General features: G+C 39.3%; 1 protein-coding gene across 2 annotated transcripts; it reads right to left on the bottom strand.

The window, feature by feature from the left end:
- Positions 1 to 252: 252 nt before the first annotated feature.
- On the bottom strand, positions 253 to 26,099 carry uggt1 (UDP-glucose glycoprotein glucosyltransferase 1). 2 transcript variants are annotated; one of them, XM_069535871.1, is made up of 41 exons: positions 25,963 to 26,099; positions 24,201 to 24,348; positions 23,873 to 23,952; positions 23,464 to 23,594; positions 22,982 to 23,094; positions 22,704 to 22,878; positions 21,361 to 21,457; positions 21,176 to 21,254; positions 20,800 to 20,900; positions 17,776 to 17,875; positions 17,612 to 17,672; positions 15,630 to 15,721; positions 14,636 to 14,786; positions 14,139 to 14,258; positions 13,807 to 13,892; positions 13,269 to 13,404; positions 13,011 to 13,142; positions 12,160 to 12,324; positions 11,014 to 11,134; positions 10,312 to 10,410; positions 10,088 to 10,111; positions 9,463 to 9,557; positions 8,918 to 9,124; positions 8,674 to 8,805; positions 8,429 to 8,559; positions 8,241 to 8,336; positions 7,880 to 7,982; positions 7,685 to 7,764; positions 7,164 to 7,353; positions 6,497 to 6,655; positions 6,165 to 6,250; positions 5,926 to 6,010; positions 4,686 to 4,774; positions 4,438 to 4,542; positions 4,213 to 4,297; positions 3,628 to 3,810; positions 2,943 to 3,103; positions 2,651 to 2,765; positions 2,084 to 2,200; positions 1,414 to 1,558; positions 253 to 1,298 (listed from the first exon to the last, which is right to left on the bottom strand). In XM_069535871.1, exons 1-41 carry the CDS (start codon positions 25,991 to 25,993, stop codon positions 1,279 to 1,281), a joined length of 4,626 nt encoding a protein of 1,541 aa, XP_069391972.1. In that variant the 5' UTR covers positions 25,994 to 26,099; the 3' UTR covers positions 253 to 1,278. The 2 variants fall into 2 exon arrangements, with proteins under 2 accessions (XP_069391972.1, XP_069391973.1); XM_069535872.1 differs by lacking the exon at positions 10,088 to 10,111.

The following is a 26,099-nucleotide window of genomic DNA, read 5'->3' as shown; positions in this document are numbered from 1 at the left end:
TATTTGAGTTTACCATGACTTGTTACAGGGGCGTCCCAAGGTAATTTGGGGGCCCGGGCAAAAGGGACCTGACTTGATTTCAACTTTTCCTGTTGCTGACAACAAAGTTGAACTAAATTGTAAAAAAAAACATGGTTCAGGTTCGATAGTTTACTTCTAACTTCATTAAGATTATTTTTTTCCACTCTGAAACTGTAGAGCAACTTTCTGTTGTTTTAATATCTATATGGGAATACATGAAAACAGTCAAACTACACCGGACCACGTCTTTATTTGGGACTTTTACACAACAAAATGATCAAGCAGCCAAAACAGGATGAAATATTACAGAGAAACAGAATCAAACTTTTTTCGACCTAACTCAAAGGTCACAGCTTCTCTGACTGAAGCATAAAACTCAAGCCGATAACAAACGCTCCCTTTTCTGGTCAGAACCCAATCATGCTTCCCTGAGATTTACAGAGACATTAATATTCCACGAGAAACTCCTCAATCATGTCCACTGATGATGTTGTTAATTTTTCTGCCAAATGAAACGAAGAGGAAAAAAAAAACAACAGCGTTACAGCTCATTGTTGGAATTACATTCACAGAACTTTAAAGTGATGTCAAGCTTCTGACTGACACTGAATATCCCCCAAACCTTCAGGTGCCTGGATCCACCTGCAAACAAATTCTGGTGCTTAAAGCTCCGTTGATTGTTTTTTCATCATAAATCACTGCACAGAAATTTGAAATAATTTGTATGTTGCTTATGAAAAATCTCATTAATGAGTATTGAGCTCAAACTCTAAAATCATGTGTGACTTTCCAGACCTTCGTAAGAGCACAATGAGCTGCATTATAAACTACCAGTACCGTTTACAAATCCAGAGGACGGTTCAACAACTGATTATTCTAACGAGCAGAAAATTCAAAACTCACACACAGTGAGATTCAGCATTCACGTCTTTCTTGTGCTTCGACCACACCCACAATCCAAATCAGTGCAAACTTACAAACTGACGTCTGCCACAGAGTAAAGAAAAAAAAAGGATTCATAATTACGACTCACATTCTCACCACTTGCACACATTCGTACAGAAACACCTCTGAAACCTGACCACTAAAAATCCCCTTCGCACATTATAAAAAAGAAAAAACAAACAAACGTTGTCTTAACCGCCGTGCGCCGTTTGTGGTCAGTGTCCGCAGTCCGGCCGGCATGAGAGGAGCGTCTCTTCATGAAACAGACTCTTTAAACAGAGTCCAGTTCACTGCCTCATCACAGCTGCATCCTCACAGCTCTGTGTGACCGTCTGACCGAGACGACAAAGGAAAAGAAAAGAAAGGAGCTTAATTTATGCACTTTGCACACAAACACTGTTCATTTAATTAAACCTGAGAGTGTGTGTGTGTGTGTGTGTTGAGTACCTGTGTCCTGGTGCTTTGCTCTGTGGGTTCCTCCCTCCTGGACTTTGGTCTGCAGACGTTTAATCTCTTGGTCATAATCCGTCCACTCGGCCACGATCCTCACCGCAGCCTGCAGCTTGGGCTCCTTGGTCATGGGGTTGTTACACTGAAACCGAGACCGAACGGATAAAACACTCAGCTGAGATGTTCACAGGGAGTTAAACCTTTCCAAAGCTCTTCATGTCGCATAATTAGGAGACACGTCACTCCAGTATGGACAGTTTGATAATAACTGGTTTCTTATTAGGAGAGCATTGCAGATATATCTAACTCGAATGAACCTTTTAAGTATCAACCACTATTTAACTATTTAATTCCAGCCCTTAAGAGGTGATGTTGATGCTTTTAAATGTGATTCTCTTAATTATAATGAATCAAATATATAATAAATATAACTGTATTTTTCCTAAAAGTAAAACTTTTTGGTTCAAATAAAAACGTCTTTTGTTTGTAGAATTATTTTAAATCATAAACACAGGATTCTACAGTAAAACAACCGTTCGCTGCCCTCCAGTGGCTGTTCAGAGACATTGCACCTGTCACAAATCTTATGAGTTTATTATTTTTGAGCGTTTTTTCCTGACACCGACACACACACCAACACACACCGATACACACAAGTTGTTATTACCAGGTCTATCGTCTTCGCGCTCCTCTTGGTGCTGTCGTCACACCAGGTCTCACACCACAACCACTCCTGGGGTAGAGACTTGATAGGAACCTGGTGGATCATGTTGTTGGGCAGATCCTGAAAAAACAACCAACAGTCAGATCACTGCGAGAGAATGAGACTAATATTTGTTTTACACAGAAAGTTTATAAAACTTTTTCAAACGCCTCGTTCACCAGGACCAGAGTCACCTCAAAGCTGCAGATTCATTAATGTCAAACTCACGACTACGACATCAATAACAACAATGTGTATATAAGCACGAGAAGAGCGTCTGCTTTACTAACACCTCCCACCCAGCATCGTCACAATCTGCTGCCTTTATGTTTTTATCAGTTGTGTTACAATCAGGGGTCTAGTATCAGTATGCATAAATCTACGTACTCGCTGATGCCCCACCTGGATTTTTCAACAGTATTGGAGGCATTTCTTAAATTTCTTATCAGAACATCTTTAGAGACTTAAGAATCAGATCCTCACTGCACTTCCCACTGTGAAAAAATACAGAGAGCCGATGAGAAGACAGACCTGGTCCAAGTTGGAGAGGCTGTTGGGGTCTTGGCTGAGCCCCTGGTACTGTCCTCTGAGTCGATCTCCTGCTGCTATTTTCCTGAATTTCTTCAGGTCGACCACGTACAGGGCGCTGCATGGGATAGAAAACAGGGAGACAAATTAAAGATGCATGAAAGTATTAAAAATGGATTGAAAAAGATGCTCACAGTGTGTGTGTGTGAGTGTGTGTCTGAGGGTGACAGACTTTAAAGTGCTGTTAACACAGAGGCTGACGTGAGTGTTAAGATGTGACTGAGCTCCCGCGTACCTGATGTGATATCTGCGGCCGGCGAGGTGACTCGCCCAGTAGCCGGACTTCCAGAAGCGGTAGCCGTCCATCTCTCTTCGGCTCTCGCAGAACGGGGTGTAACCGTACGGAGCTCCCTCCAGATCGAAGTCACGCAGATCCTTCAAGTCCGTACGAACGATCTGCACGAGAGGATGAGGTGTAAACAACACAGAGAATCAATACAAGAGCTACTACTGGTTAACTTATCAAATGTTTGTCTATAAAGTGACAAAACACTGATTTTTACAAATCTCTTTCTTCTAGATCCAAAGATTATGTGTTCAGATGATTTGTTTATCTGAAGCTAAGTCCAAAAGTCGAAGGTATTTAATGAACATGAAGAAAAAAAAGCAAATCTTCATCATATTTGATAAGGAATGTTGATACCTGACACAAAAAATGATTAATAGATAATTTAAATAGTTTTTTATCTAATATTTCATGATTTAAAAAGTAGATCAATTTGCAGATTGTTTATATCTAAATTTATTTAAACATAAAAGATGAAAAATAACAAAATCTATCAACACAATTTTTCCTTCAAGAATTTTCTATAAAATGTAAAAAGATTAAGAAAAGTTTCTAAATGTTTTCCTCTTTGAATCTTCATCTTATTGTCGATGTGAAACTATGTGAATATTTCAGCAGTAGTGTTTGTACGCGCCTGGTCAGCATCCACAAACAGGATTTTGTCGACAGCGAGAGGAAACAACACGTCCAGGAACAGGATCTTGTAACCCCAGATGATCCGCTGCTTCTCCGTCTGTTGGTGTAACCAGCGCGGCCACTTGTACTGCACCAGCTCGTACTGGAAACCATATTCCTTTGCCATGTGGGGGATGAACTCCTGCGAGACGGTCACAATAAAAACACGGCTGTCAGTATGTTTACTAAACATGTACTGATACGAGCTTCCAGTGTTTTCACGTCATCAAGCTCAAACACGTTATTATCATTCTCATGGCGTGTGTGTAGACAGGAAGCAGATTGTCTCATTTTTAGGTGGTTGCTTGATTACAAAAACAACAATGTTGAAAAGTAAGAGCGCCAGGATTTTTTTCTTTTTTATCCAAAAGAAAATTTTTTCTTTTGGCCGAGCATAAAAATTCTCAGCGCTGCTGCACATTTCTCCTTGATTTTCAGAACACGCGTTTGAAGAGAGAAAGCTGCCTCCATCACAGAAAATCATCAAATCAATGATGAGGTGCCAGACGATTTTAAAATAACAACCCTGGAAACAAATAAATACCTTGAAAGTCGGGGACAGGTAGTTCTTGAGGAACCAGAACTTGACGGGAGTTTTGGTGTTTTTCAGAACTGACAGCATCATGATCCTGAAAAGAGAAAAGGAGTAAAATTACTAATGACATCAGAGCTGGGAAAACAAAACTGCCACAGTCGACTGGGTCTTTGTTCATGTGAGAAGTAGGACTGAGTGACAAGTCACAATCGTCTCCCCTTGTCGGACACTGACCTGAGGAACCTCTCGTACAGATGCCCCGAGGCCACAGAGAAGATGTTGATCACGTCGTCTTTCTCCTGCTTCACCTCCTCCATCTTTCCTCCGCCTGTGAAACCTCTGAGAGACAAAAGACAACATAAAACAGGTTATTTAACAGTTAACACATTTCAAAATAAAAGATGAAATCTTCAGACATCTTTGACTTATTGTTTTTTGATTGTGTTCAATGAAGAGACTATTTTAAACTATTTAATTTATACCTGGTCAGAGATTCCCAGAAGCCAGTGTCGTTCTCCTCGGTCCCGTCACTAAGTAATTCCTCATTGAACTTGTCTGGTTTCTTCTGGACCTGATCGACAAGTACATTTAAAATTGATAAGTGAAACAACTAATAGAAAAGCATTTGGGAAAGATAGTCATCCAGTTCATTTATAAGTTAAAGATGTATTTTGTCACAGTTCTTCAGAATTTTCATTTTATAATAAATTTAAATGAAGAGAATTTAAAAGTCCAATCATATGAAATTATGTTTGTGTAAATGTTGAATGGATATCATGAAGAAATGAAAAAAGTCTGTGTCAGTAGAACATTTATGAATTATAATAAAATTCATAAAAACATCATTCATAGACATATATACAAAACATTAAAGATGCACTGTAGCTTATTATGTTTGATCGTTGCCTTCGCAAATAGTTTGACTGGTTTCACTATTAGAAAAGAAAGAATATGTTGTTAGATGTTATTAATGAATTTAACAAGATGTCAGTTTTGTGTGGGAGCTTCAGCTGTGATCACACGGCACAGAGAGAAAGTGAATTACATGGTTTTATACAGATCCACCCACATGAATCTGTGAGAGCTGATAACAGATTCATACTATTAATTTACAAGAACAACATTTTACAGTTCACTGAGTTGTATTTAAAAATGTGGCCAAATTCTTGGTGATCGTGCCAAAAACAAAAGTGCTAAACAGCAACGTCAGAGGATATAATAATATAAAAACATATATTAACAGAAAAATAGCAAAATCGAATGCTGAAACCATGGAACTGGGACTATACGTCTATATTCACACTTCTGCTTTATTTTCCTTTATTGAATAATTATGTTCATTTTTAATAACATATCTCCTTGTTTACTGGATTTCCAAATGAGTCAGATTTGCTCCTCAATACACTTCATAAAATATGCAGAAATAAAAAAGCAAAGAGGTGATACGTGATGAGTAATTTTGCCCATGTAATTTATGCACCTAATGTATATGTTCTGCGTTATGTAAAAGGCTCAACAGGCTGGAATCTCTTCTACACATTAAAATTTATGAGCTTAGAAATTGCGGAGACTTAAAATGTCGTCACTGTCCTGGATTTGTTTTTTATTTATTTGGGGATAAAAATTAAATCAGCCGAATGTGTTGAAGGGCGTCTATAGGCCTCCTGTCACTGCGCACGCTGTGGTGCCAGACAGGCGTCATTTCATCAGAGGTGAACCGACCTTGACTTTAATGATCCTGCTCTTGAAGTTGTTCAGCACGACTATAATGTCGTCTGAGTCTGCTGGAGAGTCGGTGCCATCGTGGCTGCAATGCGAAGATGGAGAGGATAAGAAAAAAAAATGACATTACAACAGAAGGTTTACAACTGATGTGTAAATCCAAGAGTGAGGGCATGAGCTGAATTTAAAAACTAATCGGACTCTTGTGATACAATTCAGACAATTCTCAGAGCTCTCACCTGTAAATCTTGTAGATTTCGTCAGAGCGTCCTTTCCTCATCTTCAGGATCCAGGCGCCGGGGTTGGCCTTGAGCTGAAAGTAACCCTACAGAGCAGAACGCAGGATGTTCAGTGTTTGTGAAGAAAAGAAAGAAAAGAAATCCAGACTAATAATGAAGAACACACTTTTATAATCTTATAAATCACTGAGATGTATTAAAACTACAATTAGTAATAATAATAAACTTCATTTGAATAACACTACTGCTTTACAAAATAATGAGTTGGCAACATTGTTCTGCTCCGAGTAAAAACACCGAGAAGAGAGGATGAGACTTTTTCTGTAACGCACCAGGTTTGCCATGACAATTGTGTCCATGATGACGGGATCAGAGGCGGTTCCCAGGGTGAACTGCAGCCCACGAGGTGGCTGACCTGAGCTGACGTCAAAACAATGGCCTTCCAACAGAAGATGCTCCAGCTCATACTCTGCTCCGACAATATTATCCACCTGTAGAACAAGTAACGGTTATTTTGTGCAGCTTAAGGATTTACAGACACACATTGACAGTGGTTACTGAGGATATAAGTTGTCAAGACAAGAGGAAAAAAACTTCAGCTGGTGCAGTTTTCTTTTATCACTTTGCATGTGATACCAAAGCTTTATAATTTCATAAAATGGAAAAGAAAAACAAACATAATTCAGAGCAAAATAATAAAAATGGAAAAAATCTCTGAAGTGTGACGACTCCACAACAGAAGTAAAAGAAAAATGTTTTTACAATTATTACAGATACAGAGTTTAATATCAGGATTAAAATGACTAGGAACTGCACAAACCTTAAAAGATGAAATGATATGATGAAGTAAAATTAATTTAATCTTGTTTAATGCAAAGGAGAGCTGGAAAAAAAAGCCTCCAGTCAAGAAGAAGAAAAATAAATCTCCTTTAATAGTTTCATCGTCTTTTTAACAAATAGATAAAAAATAAATCCAGTGAAATATAAAAAAACATCTACCTCCTCCAGGTAGATGTTGTCCAAGTCGTATCGCGTGTGCACGGACTCGACCATCCAGCTCTCGGGAGTGTTGAGGTTCAAGGTGAAGAGCGGAGACTGAGGCATGTCCAGGAACTTGGCCATGGGTCCGGGAGAGAAACTGCTGTCGCTCTGAAACGTCACGTCCGGCTCCAACACGTAACGGTAAAAACTGGAAGAAAACACAAACAGAAAGTACTTTTAGTTTCAGTGCAGGAGTCTTTATGTGTTTTTCAGATCTTCACTATATAACGACTTATCATTATTACCACAGTAATAAAAGTGCTATAGATTAAACTGTCGCAGCTTCTGAGTTTGTATTTCTATAAATCAGGAAAAAAGAAAATAATATGGATAAACCATTTTAAAATAAATTTCAAAAATGATATTATGAATGTTTTAAATGACTTGAAAAACCAATGCACTGGTCTTTTGGGAGGGGTGTCCTGGTGTAACAAGGATGTAGAGTGATGACAATCAGTCTGTGCAGAATTCGTCCTCACCTCTTCAGCGGCATTTCCGATAGTTTGGATTGGCAGTTCATGAAAACCCGCAAGTTGACGTTCACCAGCTGCTTCAGAACCTGGAGGTGTCGAGGGGAAAGGATGTTGGAGAGGACGAGAAAAAGATGAGTCAGAGGAAGGACAAATAAATCAGCTGGATTGATCAGGAGGAGACAGGAGAAACATTCATCATACCAGTAGTAGAGGAGAGAGCTTTTGTGCGTCCCTTGTTACTGGATCCACGACGGCAACAACATCGAAGTACACGTCTCCTTCTTTAGGACGAATCTTCACAGCACTGCAGAAAAAAAATCAGCAAATTAATAATAAAGTCAAGTAAACAACTTTTTCTCACTGTCTGCAGAGGACACATTGACTTTAACACTTCATTTTGTGTTTCAAATACATTTTAATGTGAAAATGGATTTCATATTTCTCTAAGATTCAAAAATATTCAAAAGAATAAAAAACACAGTGACATTACCCTGGAGGAAAACAGACATGAAATGTAAGAGGCCTGCTTGTGTAAAATTATGTGCAAGTTTTACAACTTTACCTGTAGCGGTCGTCAGCAAAGTCATACTCTACCCGGGCTTCTCCTTTGGGCTGAGAGGAGAGCAGAGCGTCAACCTTCATCACGAGGTCGCTGGCCCTGAAAAAAAAACCTTGGTTAACTCCACACAATCTGAAAATATAATGAAGGAGCCTGAGAGAATTTACACTTGTGTAACTGAATTAAAATACCTGTCCTCTTCAATTCCGAACTGCTGGACTTTGCTTTTGATTCGCTCTCCGGACGTCTTCAGGATGATGCTCTCCAAAAGCAGGAAGTCGTCCTGGTTGAACACCTCTTCTTCCTCCAGTGGACCGATGATCTGTAAATATGAAACATAGGTATTATTGTATAAAAAAAGAATATATACTTGTGCATGACTTCTTCCTGTTTTAGTGTAGGTTTAAAGTTCTGTCTGGAAATAAGAAAGACTCACTCTTCCGTTGCTGATAACTGCTCTCTGTCCCTTCTTCAGTTTGAGCACATCTCGACAGTACGCAGCGTGGGACAGCAGGAAGTCAAATTTGGGACTGTCATATGCATCCTTGAACAACGACACATCCATACCCTGACAGAAAAACAGTTAACTTGTAGGGAGTTGATAAAATGGAAAGGGTCACAGGGCTTAAAAATAACAGAAGGAAACATTTTGAATCACGATGCAGTAAATCTCCTCTCACCCCGACAGCGAATTCTCCAATGTCGACGCCCCTCTGCAGGGCTGTGGCAGTCTCTTCTTTGGCCATCTTGGTGATGAAGTTCTTGGCGTTGTTGGCAGACTGTGTTTGCATGGCTGCCCAGATCGCTCGGGCCACGTGGCTCGTCTCGGATGACAGAGCGACTGATGGGTTGTTGATCATCCCCAGTCGGACGTTGTTGCTGGTTTTCTGTTACGCAGCAGATAAGAAGGTAAAAACGACAGATAATATCATATAATATAATTCATAAGGGACAAAAGTAAAAATTACTGAACTTGTTGAAGCTTTAATCATATTATCTTTTTAGTTTTAGATGTTATATGGTCATGATAACTTGTATCATTCAGTTTTAGAGAGGGGGAGGCTGATGATGAAGAAATATTCATATACTTATATTTATGGTGCGTCATCTATCTCTAAGTAAGTGATCAAATAATCAAATATTGTATTAAACAAAGTTTTCTGTGAATAAATTATTTCGGGGATCAATGTCAAAAGTCAAAAGAGATGGTCGGTTTTTTTTGTACCATGTGTCTGATGGCATCGTAAAGGAGCTGTCGTCCGGAGGGTTTGTCAAAGTCTCCGACTACCCAGAAGGTCACAGGACGGATGTAGCCATCATCTGAAAACCAAAGAAGAGGAAGAGAGGTGGTCGTCAGGAGAAGTTACTGAGGAGATGCTGTGCGAGGGAAACGGAGATGAGCCACATCGTCTTAAGATAAATGTTAAGCTTGGTAAATCAGAAACAAAATCATATGAAAAAAGTAGATGTAATCTTCTACTAAAAGTCTTGCTTCTCTTAAATAACATTTAAAAATGTTCAAACATCCAATCACACTTTTAGCATTTCGTTCTTCATGCAGCTACGAGATGTGACGACTAATGAACAGTCATGCTCTCCTTCGGAAAGATGGAAGAAACAGTGTTAGAACCCACTAAGCAGTTTTTTTAGTAGTTATACTTCAGACCTTAATATACAATCACTGCATGCGTGAATTAGTCATTTATGTCCTCTGAGAAATACAACACAGATGGAGCGATGGTGGATTCACAGACACATCTAAAGCACTGCCAGCAATGTTTTTCACAGAAAAAAGAAAAAAAGAGCAAGTGAGGAGGAGAGGAAATAACACAGAGGAAAAGGGTGATTACCATGCCTGTTGGTGGAGGTCATCCCTGATGCAGGGACATTTTTAAAACACATGAATAAGAAGAGGAAAGGAGAGGACAGAGGAGAACACATGAGGAGAGTTATGGCTCAAACACAACAAAATTATCTTCACTAGAAAACTCCACAAACATTCCCTTCCATTCAGCGTTTGTTTTTTATGGGACAAGTTATCACACAAGATAAGACTCTGTCTGCACACTTGTACCTTTCTTAGTCATGTAATTCAGGCTGTTTGCCACAGCGGTGCTCTTCTGTTTAACGTCCAGAGTTGAGAAACGGGCGTAATCATCTACGAAGAAGTTATCTGCAAAAAGGAGATTTAGCAAATGTGAATGATATAAACTGCAGAGATGTACAGTAAACCTGAATGTTCAGTGTGTAGCACAAAGCTTCTATCTATATATGACACAAAAATATACATATTCATGTGTGTACACACTGGCAGCGCCTACACACAGTGGAAAAAGACTCAGATGAAAGTAAAGAATTCATTATCTAAAAACTTTGGTAATTACAAAAGCCTTAAAAAACCTCTGTGGACTTTTTCACACACATGAGATTGTCCAAAACTTGTTGGAGCATTTGGTAAAAATCATGTTATGCCTTCGCCCCCATCCGTTTGTTTGATTATCAGCAGGATTACACAAACAGGACTGAACAGATTTCCATGAAACTTAGGGGAAGGATGGGATACCAGCCAAGAAGGAACCCATTAAAATTTGGAGCAGAGCCGGGCGAGTGTGTGCAATTTGGTGCAGATCCAAGTACAAAAATCTGGATCTAGCAGATTTAAATGTGGTTTCATAAGGTAACTGTTGGCCCTTGGCGGAGGTGTGTGCTCAACAGATGCCTTTCTAGTTTCCGATAAAAGTTTTCTTTTTCCTTTACATCCCTACTGTGGACTTACTGGTATCAGAAAGGTCCAAGTGTGTCCTGCTGGTGGACAGCACTCTGGGGTTGATGCGGGGGACAACGTTGGCCTGGTTCATGATGAAGTCCACGACGTCATGATCTGTGGCCAGTTCACCCTGCGATCCAGACAAACACAGACTCATGAGGTTAAAAGACAAATTTACAGTAGACATTGTCCCCCTGTTACTGCAGGGGGTCGTTGTTCGCCGGCCTTTTCATCCCCACAGTCACAGATAAGAAATCCCTTTCAAGATTTAATAGCTTTTCCACTGCGGTTACTGATGCTCGCGTATCGACGGAAAAGTTTTCCGCCAACAAGTTTGGATTGAACATTAAAAGGTAGAAAACAAGAGTGATGACTAGCACTGTGTTCAGCACTAACACTGGTATTAAACCAAATTAAAACACTGTCCGCGGTGCCTAAATGTCTTAGAACACCTTTGAAAGAACCAATTCAAAGAGTTGGCTCATTTGAGAGCTGGAACAACATAAAAACAGGAGAGGATGACAGATGGAGCCGCTCACAAAGAACCTGCCTGAAAGACAATCCATTTCATCACAACAATCCTTGACAGTGCACTCACAAAAAATGCACAATTTCTTTCCAACAGCTCTTCTGCTCGTTTTCTTTAAATTCTTTTTTGTTTTATTTAAATAAGACTTTGTAATTGAGCAAGCTAATTAAAAAAACGACTCAAATAAAAACCCTGACTGGTATTATCATGTCTGCAGTAACAAGTAAACCATTGGTGAATGTTTGACCTGCTCTATATTTTATAACTTTGTTGGAAAAGATCTTCAATTATTTGATAAAAACAGTTTTTCATAGACTGTATGTTCATATGAGCACATCTGGAATATCCAGAAAGATCTCACTGTATTACAGCATTTATGCAAAGTGAATCAAACTCTCATCAAACACAAGCCTGCAGAGGCATTTATGCAATTAGTTTCTTTTTGATTTTGACTCGTGTGCAATAAAAATTGATTTTGCTTGGAAGAGAAATTAAAAAAACGACCATCAAATAAAAACATCTTTAATGACTATCTTTTTTTATTAAGCTGATAATAAAATCTGAATGTCTCACGGTGACTGTATATCCAAGTGTGTGTGTGTGTGTGTGTGTGAGTGCTGACTGACCAAGTAGACGGCTCTCTGGTAGAACGAGGTTGTCTCCAGGATCTTTTGCATGGTGACTGTCTCCAGTTCGTCGGGGTCCAGCTGTTCACGCTGGTAGGGTACACCGTTGTACATGACCACAGGCAGCGGGCCCACTCCCGTCTGCTGGTAGTACGCCCGGCCATCCTGATAGAGGAGACAATCAGAGGTACGGGTTTGATTTGAGATTAGGAGTCTTTTACCATCTCAGAAATACAGCTGAGGACGTGGAAAAGCTAATCCAAACTAATGAAGTTTGACGTTTGAGTGCCAGGTGCTAAAAATGCATCTACCAGAGTTCAAACAAAAAAAAGAATGAACACAATAAGCCTGCTCTCCATTGAGAACTGATTTGAAATGGTTCTGCTTACATTACATTTCATAGGATCATTATAAAATAAAAGAAGCTGCATTTTGCAATGAAACCAATTGAGCTTGACCGACGTGGATATTAACAGAGTAAAAAAAAAATGCCAAAGACAATTATAAAAGGACAATAATTGAGGCTTGCTACTTTGAAGTTTCACCATTGACTTTAATAACTATAAATAAGTAGAAAACATAACAGTGTCCAACACTGTTTAAAAACACTTTTAAATCTTAAACTTACTTGTTTGCTATTGCATATAATTTAATGTCTGTCTCCATTTTAATTTCATTATTCATGACTTTCATTTAAAACAAGATCCATTTCAGAAAATACATTTATTCCCCTTTCTTAATCGCCTGTTACCTTTACTAATAAAAAACATACCAAGGTCAGCTTTGACTGATGATGCCCACAAGATGATTGTAGCATCCTGCAAAGTGACGCTACATTAAACCAGACTCACCTTCCTGTTGCTGTCGTAGCTGGAGTCGGCTCCCAGGACGCTGCTGACCTCCACGTAAGGGAACCGCTTCTCCAGCACCTTCACCACGTCCCCGACACTCAGCTGTCCACCAATGGGCACGTGGTTAAACATCTGAAAGGAAAATGAGTAGAAAGACAAGAGGAGGGTATAATTTATTTGTTAAAAGAGGACAATAAAGGACAACAATCAAATTCTTGTAATGCTCTAATCAAGGATGGTTAATAAAGATCGACTCACCGAAATGACAGCTTCGAAAGCGCTCTGACTGTCCACTTCATCGCTGATGTAGTTGTACGCACGCACCAGCGCCACACCCGCATCCTGCATCCCGTCTATATCTTCTTCATCTGACACCACAAACACCAATCCGATCCTACAACACAAGCAGAGAGCATATAAGCTTCAAAAACAAACTCTCAAATGTATTGAGCAGCTTAAATGCAGAGTGTGAGACGTCTGATGCATCAGTATTCAAACAACCGGACCACCCAGAGATGCCTCATGCAGAGAAGTATCAAAGGTCTCTGAACCTGCCTGACAAAACTCCGAAATTTTAATGGATCTCAACTTTTAACTACACGTTAGCTCCAGCAGAGTGTTGCTGCAGCTCATATCAGATCTTTTTATATTTTTATGTTTTTGTAGGAGCTTTGGTGCGATAAAAAAACATTATATTGCAGTTTTATTGAAATGTTCACCAGAAAAAACATACAACATAAAATCCAAGCATAAAGAATGTGTTTTAATAAGTTCACTTCCGTGACGATGCACTAACCTAAGTGGTATGTTGTTCGCATAAAACATCTCTGCAACACTCATCAGCTCAGCAGCATTCTCCTGGGTCGGGTCCAGAATAATCACCTACAAAACACACACACACACACACACACACACACACACACACACACACACACACACACACACACACACACACACACACACACACACACACACACACACACACACACACACACACACACACACACACACACACACACACACACACACACACACACACACACACACACACACACACACTGGTATAACTCTCAAAGATTTACACCTGTTTTAATTCACAAAGGGCTGATTAATCAGGCGTGGACGTACCAGATTGTGAAAGTTCTTGCGGATCTGTCTGATGACTCCCGGAAAGGTTGGTCTGAGCAGCTCCTGAACGTTGTAGGGCCACGAGCTGTACCTGTGGTCGGTCTCCAGGTTGTTAATCCACTAAAAGGAGACAAGAGGGAATTGAGCAGATCAGTGACAACAAGAAAATATTTTTGACAGCAGTGGGCTGGAATCTATGGCAGCAGCTGAGTGAACAAAAAACTTCACTGTCTGTTTATCATTCTTCAATTTTTCCTTACATAATCAATTCATATTTTACTTCCCAAGTTTCATGGCCTCAAGTTCACATCTAGAAAAAACAGTTTGTCCAAAAAACGAAATAGTTAATTCTCTATTTATTTGTTGATTGACTCATTTATAAATCAAAATAACTAAAGGTCAGAAAAAAAAGACATTTTAAAGGTTTTTTTTCAGAAGGATGATGGGATGATCATCTGTCAGGGGAAGTTTTAATGGCTGAACACTTGATTTCTTACACTGATGGCCGGGTTACGGATGTCGACGGCATAGTCAGAGTCGGCCGGCTGAACGTTGAGCTTCAGTATGTCGTGGATGTAGGGCGTCTCGATGTGCAGAGAGCGCAGACCCTCCATCACCCTCGCTTCACTGCGCAGCATCTCAAACACACTGCAGGTGAGAGCAGAGGTGAGTCAGTGTTTGATCGTCGACACTCGGTGTGAATAAGAGCATGAAACTGCCAACATGACTGTTAAAAGCAGATTATGTGCAACTGATCTATAGTCATGATTTACATTTTTCATAAAAAATTATTTAGGATCTGATGTAAATTGAAATACATACAAATCTGGTTTCAAAAGAGATTTTAAATAGTTCTCATAATTAAATTATTTTAGAGCTCAAACTATTAACAATGTAAAATATAATGTCAAATTAATCAGCAACTTATTTAAATATTGATCAATCAATTTTCAGTAAAATATCTAAAATTTACGTGCTTCATTTAAAACCTTCTGATTGCATTCAACATTGTTATGTGTTTGATGCTACAATTTATTTACTAATGTCAATTTCAGTAAAATATTTGAGCAACAGAGAATTTATTTATTGCAACTATGGATGATTTTAATTACAGATTTATCTGCAGATTATTCAGTTGTATTGTCTATAAAAGAAAAACATTGATCACACTCGAACCCAAGGTCTCATTTTGTCTTACCAACACTAAAAAAAAACCTCAAAGATATTCAGTTGAATATATTATCCTGTAAATTCATTGGACAATCAATTATTTGATATTTTAGCTTGAAAACTGACTTGAGCATTTAATTGTTTATTGATAGAGTTGCAAATGGATTTTTTATCTAATCATTGCAGCTGTAGACTGAATACAAATGTTTGCAAAAGATAAGAGTGACACAAATGTTTATCAGTGGTGAAAATAGAACAAACAAGATTTTCCACAGCTCAGTGACTGACTAATAATACAGTTTATTGTGTATGTGTGTGTACCTGAAGATGTCTTGTGTGTCCAGATCGATGTGCAGCCCATTGATGAACAGAGCTGAATCCCCAGGCTGCAGGCCCAGAGTCCCTTTGAAAAACTTTGGAGACATCAACATGACTGAATATCCCGTTTACATCAAACCCTACAACTCTCCATTTAACTGAGAAAACTGTCACAATGTGTGGCACTTCACGTCAAAACTGACCATTGTGTCGTCAATTACGTTGTAAAACTTGAGGCAATATTCAGTAAAAAGCTGTGTTGAGTTAAGTCGACATCTCCAGACAAGCACTGACAGCTCTGTCTAAAGCAAGTCTGTTTAGAGCAATCAAACCGCACACTAAACACATCTAATTATTAGAGAAAGCGTGTGTGAACGTGTGTGTGTGTTTGTGTTCACGGCTGTGAGAGGATGCGTGTGTTTGTGTGTCGGCAGAGGCAAAAGAAAAGCTGAAAGTCGTTCTGGCGCAGTCAAATCTCATTACAGAAAGACAAAGACATCAGATTAATCATACTCCAGACGCTGCAATTACAACAAGACATGATTAACACAAATATTGTTCATCCCACTTAAACAGCGTGAGGATGTGAGTGTGTGTTTGTGTGTGTGTGTGGGAAACAGAGGGAAATGTCTGCGTGCAAGTGCATGTGTCCAAACTACTTCAATCAATAATCCTTCCTCGCTGCAGGACTCAGTGCGCCTGCTGAATGAATCACCGATTCAGTAATTAGGACGTTTGCTGCTCACCCCCACCACCCACCCAAACTCCTGTCTGCACACCAAGATAATGTGAGCACAGCTTGAGGAGAAAGAGGGGAGGCAGGAGAGAGAGGGAGGGAGTGAAAAAACATTTGTGAAGAAAAAGGGGTGATTACCTATTCCATTAGCAGGGCAAACCCAAACACATTGTCAGAAACTAAATGCTTTTCAAATCCGACGTTGTTTACGATTTATCACGTAATAAAAAGGTGAGAGGAGAAAAACAAAAACAGGAAGGGCAGTTCTCATTTTGAGATATTTCCCCGAAGACGAACGATGAGGGGCCGAGGGAATGTGGTTGTGGCTGTATGCAATAATGCTATCTGTTTTTCTTTATTTTTCTACCTTATTGGATCAGATAGGTAAACAGCTAAACCTAAATTATCCCTGACAACTCAACAACACAGCAGGAAGGAAAGAACATTGGCACGCTGCAGAGGGAAAAGAGAGCAGAATGAGAGCGGATGAAGAAGCCAAGCAGCTGGGATAAAAGGAACAACACGAATATTTAAATAAACATAAAAACACTCAGTTTTTGGAAAAGATCTCCAACATTTGCACTCAAGCTCAATATTTCATTTTTTGTGAACAAAACAAAAGCAACAAGACAATAACATGGCGTCCTGGAGATTTGATGGGATTAACACACTACAATCCTCTCTCTCTCTCTCTCCTTAATTTTCAGCTCTCTACCATCATTATCGAATAAAAGAAGAAAATTCTCACAAAAAACTCTCAAATTAGAAAACATGACAGCAATAAAAAAAAACAATGGTTCTAAAAAGTTACAACAAACAGCAATCATTAAAAAAAACCCATTAAAAATTAACCGCAAAAACAATTCAGCAAAAACAAGACGAAAATAAGAATATGTATTAGAGCCCGACCAATTTATCAGTTGGTCGAGAAGAATTGGCCAATATGAGCATTTTAGCACAGCATGTTTGCAGATAGGAAAAAATATGCATTCATGTTTCCATTTTACGTAAAAATATATCATAGTTTATTTTCTTAACCAAGTTTCATAGATGTGTTTTCTTTGTTTTTATAGGTATTCATAATAAAGCTTTTGGAAAGTATTTATATTTCGACTGATATATTGATATTGTACATTTTTTACTCAGAATCACGCAGAATAAGAAAAGTGTGTTTGTGTTTGACAAAAGGGTGAAAGCAGGGATACAGAGGATGAAGATGTGAGCGATGAATGGAAGGACAAACACGTACCTTCTGATTCTCGCCAATCTCTTTACGGATCTCGGAGTTGACCACTGTTTTAGTGATGGACCTATGAGGGGAAAAACTGAATTAAAAAACTGCAGAGTAATAAAAATCTGTGTAAACACAAAACATCTGACAGTATCTACTTTTTGTGAGTTCCTCTTCTTTACCTGGCTTTGGTTGGGAAGTTCTGACTGAGGTCTTTCATAACACTGAGGGCCTCAACAGCAGGAGCAGCAAGAATACGAGCGGCTGTCTGGAAACTAAGATCTGTTGATGACGGGAGGGAGACAAAGATTAAAAAAAGTGTGTTAATGTGCTAGCATGTGCCAAAGTACAAATTACAGCTAAAGCGTATATATGTGGGCATAAGCTGTTTTAGACCTAAACTTAATTTTGGGTCAAATTAAAACTTTGACCAGATGAGAAGAAAGTCAGTAGATCACCTGGAGGGGACGTTCACGGATTTGACAGCAATTTGTCTGATAGTTCAGACGTTTCAGAAAAATCACATAAGTGAATCTGCTGGTGGCACTTGACAGGAAAAGGTCAAAAGATCACCACAGTCATTAGGATTCGATGCACAGAATTTCATGGCAAGCCACCTGATGAGAAATTTCATGCTGGATAGTCTCCATCGACCGACACACAGACATCATCATCCCAAGAGCAGCGCTGCTAGCAGGGTCAAAAAAGTAATCAGTTAAGCCAATTGATGTATTAATTAGGAAATAATTTCACGTTAACATGCTTGTCTTCACATCTAAAGAATTAATTAAATCTATCTTAAAGCATTGAAGCGTTGAAGACAGGATTAAGAATATAGACTAGAATGTTATATATGACTTTATATGTGATAACATTGTATAGAAGATATTGTATGGGAGCTTTTCCTTGCAAGGAAGGGGCGAGAGGAGTGTGGATCATTTCAATGCAGAGAGCATCTTTGTAATGGTGTTGTAGCCTGTGTGATTATTGGCCCCTGGAGGTCTCCCTGTCTTTATAAACAGACTGAGATAATGAGCCCCAGTGGGGTAGAAGATAAAGACAGACGCCCACATGACAGTCTGAAAGTCTTAGCCCCAATCTCTCATCCCCTCACATCCTTTATTTAACACAATCAAAGCCGCCTCATGCTTGCGTCCTGACCGCATCTAGTGAAAAGAAATAAGTCTCTGTGTGCGTTTTTTACAAAAACACATATAATCTGAGCCTGAGCAGCTGACCGATCGGTGAGCTCATGTGTGTGCACGTCTCTTGTTCACAGTGATTTCCATACATCCTGAAACAATCAGGACCATTTATCAAAAACGGGGAAGATTTAACAGATTTGACAGAGCAGTGCAGCTGGAAGACGGCTGCCGCTCATTTGGAGACATCTGCTGAATCCACTATTGCCACAGTACTAAGTGAAGTGTACAGAGAAGAACAGATGATGGAACTTAGAAGGTTGTAGGTCTCTCCCATTGTGTCCAGAGGCATTCTGGTCTGGGGCCCTTGATAACCCCACTCGGAAATCAAAAATGATCGCAGAGGTGAAAGAGCCAACACATATAACATCAAGTGGCTCAAGGAAAGTGTGACGCAGGCAAAACAGACAGATTTCAAAAAGTGAATACAAATGAGTCAGTGATTCATCAGATGATGTAACTCTAATCAATAACGCTTTTATGTTGCAGCAGAGACTGCTCTGACATTATGACTCGTGTGTTAAGACGACACTGATCGATTGCAGTCATTGATTGCAGAACTAGACATAAAATAATTTCACTGATGGAATGATCTCACTGAATATTTAAGCCTGCATGCAGCGCAGGTGTAACGCTGAATGCACTTCTAGTTTCCTTTTATTTTCCATCATCAATGGATAGGGAAAATAAAGAAGCTAATCAAACAACTAAATCAACATCAATGGGGAGGCAGATTCTCCCACTGGAATACGTCAATTTAAAAAGCTCAAGCTGTCAGTGTTCCAAGTGTGACGTGGGGGGGTAATTACAAGAAAATGTTTTAATCTGTTTCAGAAAAACAGAATTCAAAGCTAAACACATACAGTAAAATATCTGACGTGCTGTTTTACGTTCGATTTACTTCTGCTCTGGTGCCTGCTCACACTGATTTTTACAAACAGACCAATAGCTATAATCATGCTGTTTCACAAAGTGACAAGTGGGAGCGTTATGCTGCTTCAACCCACATGGGAAAATCTAATTGTGTCTACTGGCAGAATATCAGCACTATTTTACTGAACATTGTGTTTATTTTTTCCTCTTTTAGCTCTTGCACAGAATGAATTTTTAAAGAGAATTAATCCTGGAGACTGAAACTGGAAAGAGTGAATAGTGACAAACAGATAAAAGAAGGTATTATGTACAACAAAATAAACGTGGGCGCAAAGAAGCTCAACAAATGGATGTGTTTTGATCTTGAATAAATATACGTAATTCTGAAGATTGCTTGTAAGAATGCTTTCTGTTCACGATCAGCAGATAAATGCTCAAAACACAATGTGTTCTATGATAAAATATTAGTCTGTTTGAAAATGGACCAGGAGCAATCTTTCCAAGTCGTTTTCTGGTAACAGGAAAGTGCACCAGAGCTCAGTTGAACAGAACCAAAGTTAGGTGTGAAAGAACACAACTACAATTAAATCAGAAATGCAGCTGAAGGAGATAATATTTTTTGCTCCTTATCATTAGTTTGCTCAAGGACAGAAAAATCCTTATGTCAAGAAATAAATGATTCCTCTTTGATGGGCATGAGGATCTGGGATTTATGTCATAAGATAATTATCTTTTGTTAGGTGAAGCGATGAAACGAATGGGCAGAGTGCTCTGACCTGAGTCCTGAGGGCATATCTACAGGATCATAAAATCGATTCCTCAGAATTCAAGTGACAGAAATAATGCCTGCAGGTGTTAACAGTAAGTCGAGGGAGTGTTTAGATTTGGTGCAGGATCCGTGGGCTTTGCAGTTTATTTTCGTTAACCTGTCATGATCTTGGCTCTGCTAATTTCAAATATTTGTTTTACTCTGCAGTCAATTAAGTATTTTGCCAAAATGTAATATAAATATGCAGCAACACTCACTTCCTGTGTAGCTTGTTAGTTTAAACAAATTCAATCATGTTAAAGTAGGAAACAGAAAATTTAAGACTGCGGAAAAAGGGGAATAAAATCTGGGCAGATATTTACCTTGCATTTGCCAGACTTTCAGAGGTGACATTTCATTTGTGCTTTCGACTAAATGTTTCCTCAACTCTTTCAGCTGTTCTTTGAGCTCTGGGTAGAGCGTCCTGTTGAGAAAAAGACAGAGGGATTTAAAGTGTGTCTGCTAAATGCCTAAGTAGCAAATTGCTGATTAAGAGAGAGTAGACGTCTTCAAAGACAGATTGATTTATTTTCGGGTTAGTTTATCACAGATAGAAGGTTATAGTCAGTCCTTTGGGGGAAGAAACTGAGGAGGAAAAAAAGGAAGAAAAGAAAATCTTGGCCAGTTTGAGCATGGTGCAGTTCCTGGAGCGAATCCAAGCTTTGAATTTTTATCATGACCTGACACAGAAACACTCACTTGAGTTTGCCAAATAGGAATCCCTGGACCTCGTCCACTGGATCATTTTCACCGATCACTGTAGCGTTCACCCCCGTTCCTGCGAACACAATCAATTAACTCATTATTCACATCAGGGCTCCTCTGAGATTACACAATCATCTGTGTGTCTATCAACAGCAATGTATTCTTGCATGCGTGGGCACCTTGGACTTGTGTGTCGTCCTTTGCCTTGTACTCCTGGTTTTTGATTGCCAGCTCCACTCCGTACCCAGACAGATACACTTTCTTTCCACTGGGATTCTAGAGGCAAGTGGAAAACATTGTAAAAAGAGGAGAACAAAATGTAACCCTTGTCCCGAACATAAGTGAGTTGTATCCTAGGTTGCACCTTGGCACGCCACTTGAGGATGTATTCAGCGAGGGCTTAAATGCTTGTGTATCTGTATTCAAAGGGCACTGACAGTAGTTAAGTCAGTTAGACAGCGATCAAGCAGTCTGCTTCATTTCTCTTCAGCTGCACTGGTGGGAAATTTAACAATGTTTATAATCCATATTAAGATTAAGAGGGCAGAAAAAAAAATGTTTGCCCATGTGGGTTGTATTATTTCTACATCTTTCTATTTATCTACATCTCTGCTGTAAAAATGTATCTCACTTACAACAGAAACAGCTACAAACAAATATGGGTTCTGACTGAGCAAGCTTTCACGTGCCAAAGACACAGAGACACACACTGGACCTCGAGCTTAGAAGAACAAAAACAGTGATAAATGTTACAGCCTCTCCTGTGTCCAGGACTTCACGTTTCTCAGACAGATGGTGAATAATGTGGAATAATTGCAGGGTAGAAAAAATATAAATTGGAGAAGCTGCAGAGTTTTTATATTTTTAAAATCATTATCTTAGCTCATGTTCGCACAAAGGTAAATACAGTATATACATATGTTGGGTCTTCCGAATATCACTATGCAATTATTTTGTGAATAAGCATGTATCTCTACTGTAGTAAAGAGGGGTTGAGTGTCTCTAGGCAACAACGATATGACAGCAGTTGTGAAGGGAGAGGGCCACAACTGTTCATTTTACATGACTTGGATTTCACCAGAGGACCGTATACTTATAAAGATAAAATGTTTCCTAAAATGGAAAACTATCCAAATAAATTGTGATTGATTGATTGAAGAAAACAATATTTTCTGAAATGAATGAATTAAATTAACTAATTAATTAATCGAGCAACAGTTATCTCAGTCTATCTGGTATAATCTTATTATTTACTCTTGAAAGCATGCTTCTTACACACCCTCACACACAGCGACAAATTGCCATTGTATGTCAATGTACAGTTCATATTCAGTACATCATTGATGAAGACAGAGATAAAAATATAGCAATGTATATTGTATACATGTGACAAATTGTACTGTTGAAGGTGTTATTATGTAATTAGCTGTTAAACAGCTTGTGAAATTCTTTTGTCCTTATGAAGGTGTGTCACTATGTGTTTTGTATGGAACTGATCGTCTTATTTTGAAATTTCACCTACAGCCAGGTAATGGCGGAACACGTAAGTCACCAGCCCCTCTCTGACTTTGGATGATATGAAATGGTGAAGCCTCTGGAAATCTGGTTCTCCAAGTTTAGCATAGAGGATGACGACAGGACCATCTGGGTTTGATCCTGGGTATTTGTGGTCGCCCTTGAACAGGTATGGCTTTGGTCTGAAAGAGTGAGGAGATTAAAGTAAATCACAATAACATATATATAATACTTATTTAACTGATTTATGACCATCAGATGTGCGTCATAAGAGTTTTTAAATACCGCTCAGATGCAGTTTTCAGAAGTTGTTCCAAGCTTTCAGTTTCACACGTCTTCACTCCATGGATGCTGAAAAAAGCTGAGCAGCCAGGCGGAGGAGGCTCATTGGACGCAATCTAACAAAATGAAGAACAGTGGGATCGTTCAACACACACAAACACATTTACAGGAATATGATACCACTTCTCATGCATGAAATAGACTTGAACAACAAAATTAAAGGAGACATATTATCCTTTCTCAGCTTTTTGAATGTAAAAGTTCTGCAAAGTTAAAAAGCCCAGTGAGCGGTAAAGGAAGCATCTTTCTCAGACGGAAAACTTTGCTCATGAAGCTCCTGAGACACTTTGTCACTTGTCATGGAATAATAGTGATGCAATTTCTGAACATTAGAGCATGTAAACATAAAAACTTAAAAGTTATAACCCAAACTAAAATGATGTGCCTGAATATAATATGTCTCCCGTAAGTCATCGTCTTTGTACCTGTTGGAAGGAGTGAACTGTTGCAGAGTAGGCTCTCAGGGAGAGGGCAAACTTCAGCATGTTCACCTGGACGGAACTAAGCAAGGCACTGGCTTTCTTCACGATCAGGTCATAGTAGGCCTGATCTGTGTCTGTGTGAAGACACATGACATGTGTTAATGCTGTTATTTCATGAAGTTCCTGTTACTTTCATGACTTTTCAACACTGGCAGAGACACAAGTTAGCAGGAGAAAAATATAGTTTGCAGATCTTTTCTATCATGTTATTGCTTGCACGAGTGTTTGGACAAAACACTGACACTGCATTTGGTGCCAAGAGGTTTGCATACATATCACAATTTCCGCTGCTCACAGCACAGACACTAAAAGTGAAAACTGGTCTAGAGAGGGTGAAGAAGTATTACTTTACCATCATGCTCTCCTTCTATGTTTTCATTGGCCTCAACAAAGTCCCAGAACTTGTCCTGGCTCTCCTCTGCCAGGAACTCGCTGAGGAAGAAGAGGATGAAGGTGACAGTTCCATAAGATGTGCGTGTAAATACGGCAAACTCTATATGTACTGTAAGTAGTGTTTAATGCTACATTTGGATTAATAATAAACTTGAAACTAGTTTAGAGGACGATCTCAGCTCTTAGGATATTGATTGATCCATTATCTGCTAGAAAAGTTTAATGTCAGATGGAATGCATAATGTGATGTGGCTGCTGTTGTATTGCTGAGCGGTGCAGTGTTGTACCTGGCCTCCAGGAGCAGAGGGGTATCAGCCCATTTGGTTGTGAGGGTGGTGGTGACAGCTTTGGAGTCTGTACCCCCCGACACTGCAGAGAGCAGTGATGGCAGCAGGAACCACAGAAGCCACATCCTCAGGCCTGTGTCTGAAAAAACTGCAGCAGGACACATCAGATGGGAGGGAGAGGTAAATGACACAAAGAAACAGCTCAGACCTGTTTGTAGATGGCACCTAAAGCACCTGAGGTAAGACATGGACATGTAAAACACAGGTGTTCCCTCAAAACATTGAGGGGAAGCAAGTTATGTGACAGTTGTTGTGTCTCAATACTGAGAGATAAACCATTCAACTTTAAGCAGAATCAAATCATTATGGTATGATCAATAATTAAGCCTGAGACAAGGTGTCAAATCTCCTTTTGATGTCTCAAAGTGTATGTTTATATATTTGTGTTTCTCATACACGAGTGACCTGCCACAATATCAACAATGACCGACACTTGATGAATTTTTGTTTTTACACTTCCAGATGAGTAAAATACTATTTTTTTAAGCTGCATTCTATATATTGATTTGTTCAGCCCCTGCTGAAAAGCCTACAACTTTTGAATGGTGCCTTATGTTGAAGTGAGTATTTCCCTGTAGACATTACTTTTTATAATTTTGGTATAATCCGCAGACCTAATGTATTAACCTGTCACCATCTTATTTCCCCCCTGCAGTTAGTACCAAATTACATGGTGCTCTCCAAGAAAGTTTTTGTGATAATAAAGTTTTACACTACATATATTCAGTTTTGCGTATGGGGCCTGTAAAATAAATTGCCAATGTTTAGTACAAAACTTATCAAACCAATATGAGGGAATATCTTATTTTCTACAAATAAGACGAAGGTGGTGGTGGAGCAAGTTGAATGTACAAGGACACGATGAGTAGTGTTTAAATGTTATATCTTAAAAAATGATTGTAGGAAACAACCTATGAAAATAACAGGATCATCTAAACACTTTGTAATTTTGTTTAAGTAAGTGCTATACAAATACAGTTATTATCATCATCATCTGTCTACATTAAGCAGTTAAACAGCACCAGAGTTAGTACATACAAACTGCACAAATATCATTGATGAAAACTTGCAGGGTCACTCCACATCTAATATCCCCGAATAAATAATCATACATCTGGGTAAAGATATATTTGATATAAGACACATAGACTCTGAGTGATGAAGGTGAACTGAGTTTTATAACGACACCTCAGCACACTCATTGTTTTATCACACTAGGCTTCACACATGTGTAAACAAACAGCTGGATGCTCTCTGACCAATGGGAAACTTCAGCGTGTCTCCTCAGTCTGAACATCCGGACACTGACACAGCTCTGACAGCAAGAAGCTAAAGCTAACTGCACATCACGGTGGTGTTATATCAGTCTGAACATGTGTATAACATCTGTAATATTAACACACACACACACACACACACACACACACACACACACACACACACACACACACACACACACAGCTGCAAGGCACTTTGTCAACTCGAAGCTGTCATGTATTCAAAATTGACGCTGGTTTTAAAAGCGCGCTAGGCTAATTTAGCAAGCTAACTCCCCTTTCACGAGCAGGAAACCGCCTGATTTGACTCGCTCCTGGTGAACCCCCGCCTGCTCAGGACGAGTCTCCACTCAGGCCACAGAAGCAGATGTTACACGTGGTCAGTTAAAGCTTCGCCATGACAGAAATGAATGATTTATTCTCACCGACGCCGGCTCCGCTGCTTCCTGCATCCATGTTCCGCTGAGAGTGGGTGGGTCCTGTCAGCCGCCGTCTGAGGTGACCGCAGATGTCGCCTGTTTGAAATGACTGAAACTCTCCGAGCGTCAAAAACAACACAAAC

Source organism: Paralichthys olivaceus, chromosome 12, assembly GCF_024713975.1.
Source record: "Paralichthys olivaceus isolate ysfri-2021 chromosome 12, ASM2471397v2, whole genome shotgun sequence".
NCBI lineage: Eukaryota > Metazoa > Chordata > Actinopteri > Pleuronectiformes > Paralichthyidae > Paralichthys > Paralichthys olivaceus.
The sequence above is the reverse complement of the archived record's forward strand: the minus strand, read 5'-3'. Positions and strand labels throughout refer to the sequence as shown.

What these genes read in the sequence shown, in the direction of transcription:
- uggt1 (XM_069535871.1), bottom strand. Translation starts at nt 25,993, where the DNA reads ATGGATGCAGGAAGCAGCGGAGCCGGCGTCG. An exon ending in CAGTTCACTCCTTCCAACAG is followed by an intron (nt 23,095 to 23,463) that starts GTACAAAGACGA and finishes TCATTTTGTTAG; the next exon opens with ATTGCGTCCAATGAGCCTCC. An exon ending in GCAAGAACTTTCACAATCTG is followed by an intron (nt 13,893 to 14,138) that starts GTACGTCCACGC and finishes TGTGTTTTGTAG; the next exon opens with GTGATTATTCTGGACCCGAC.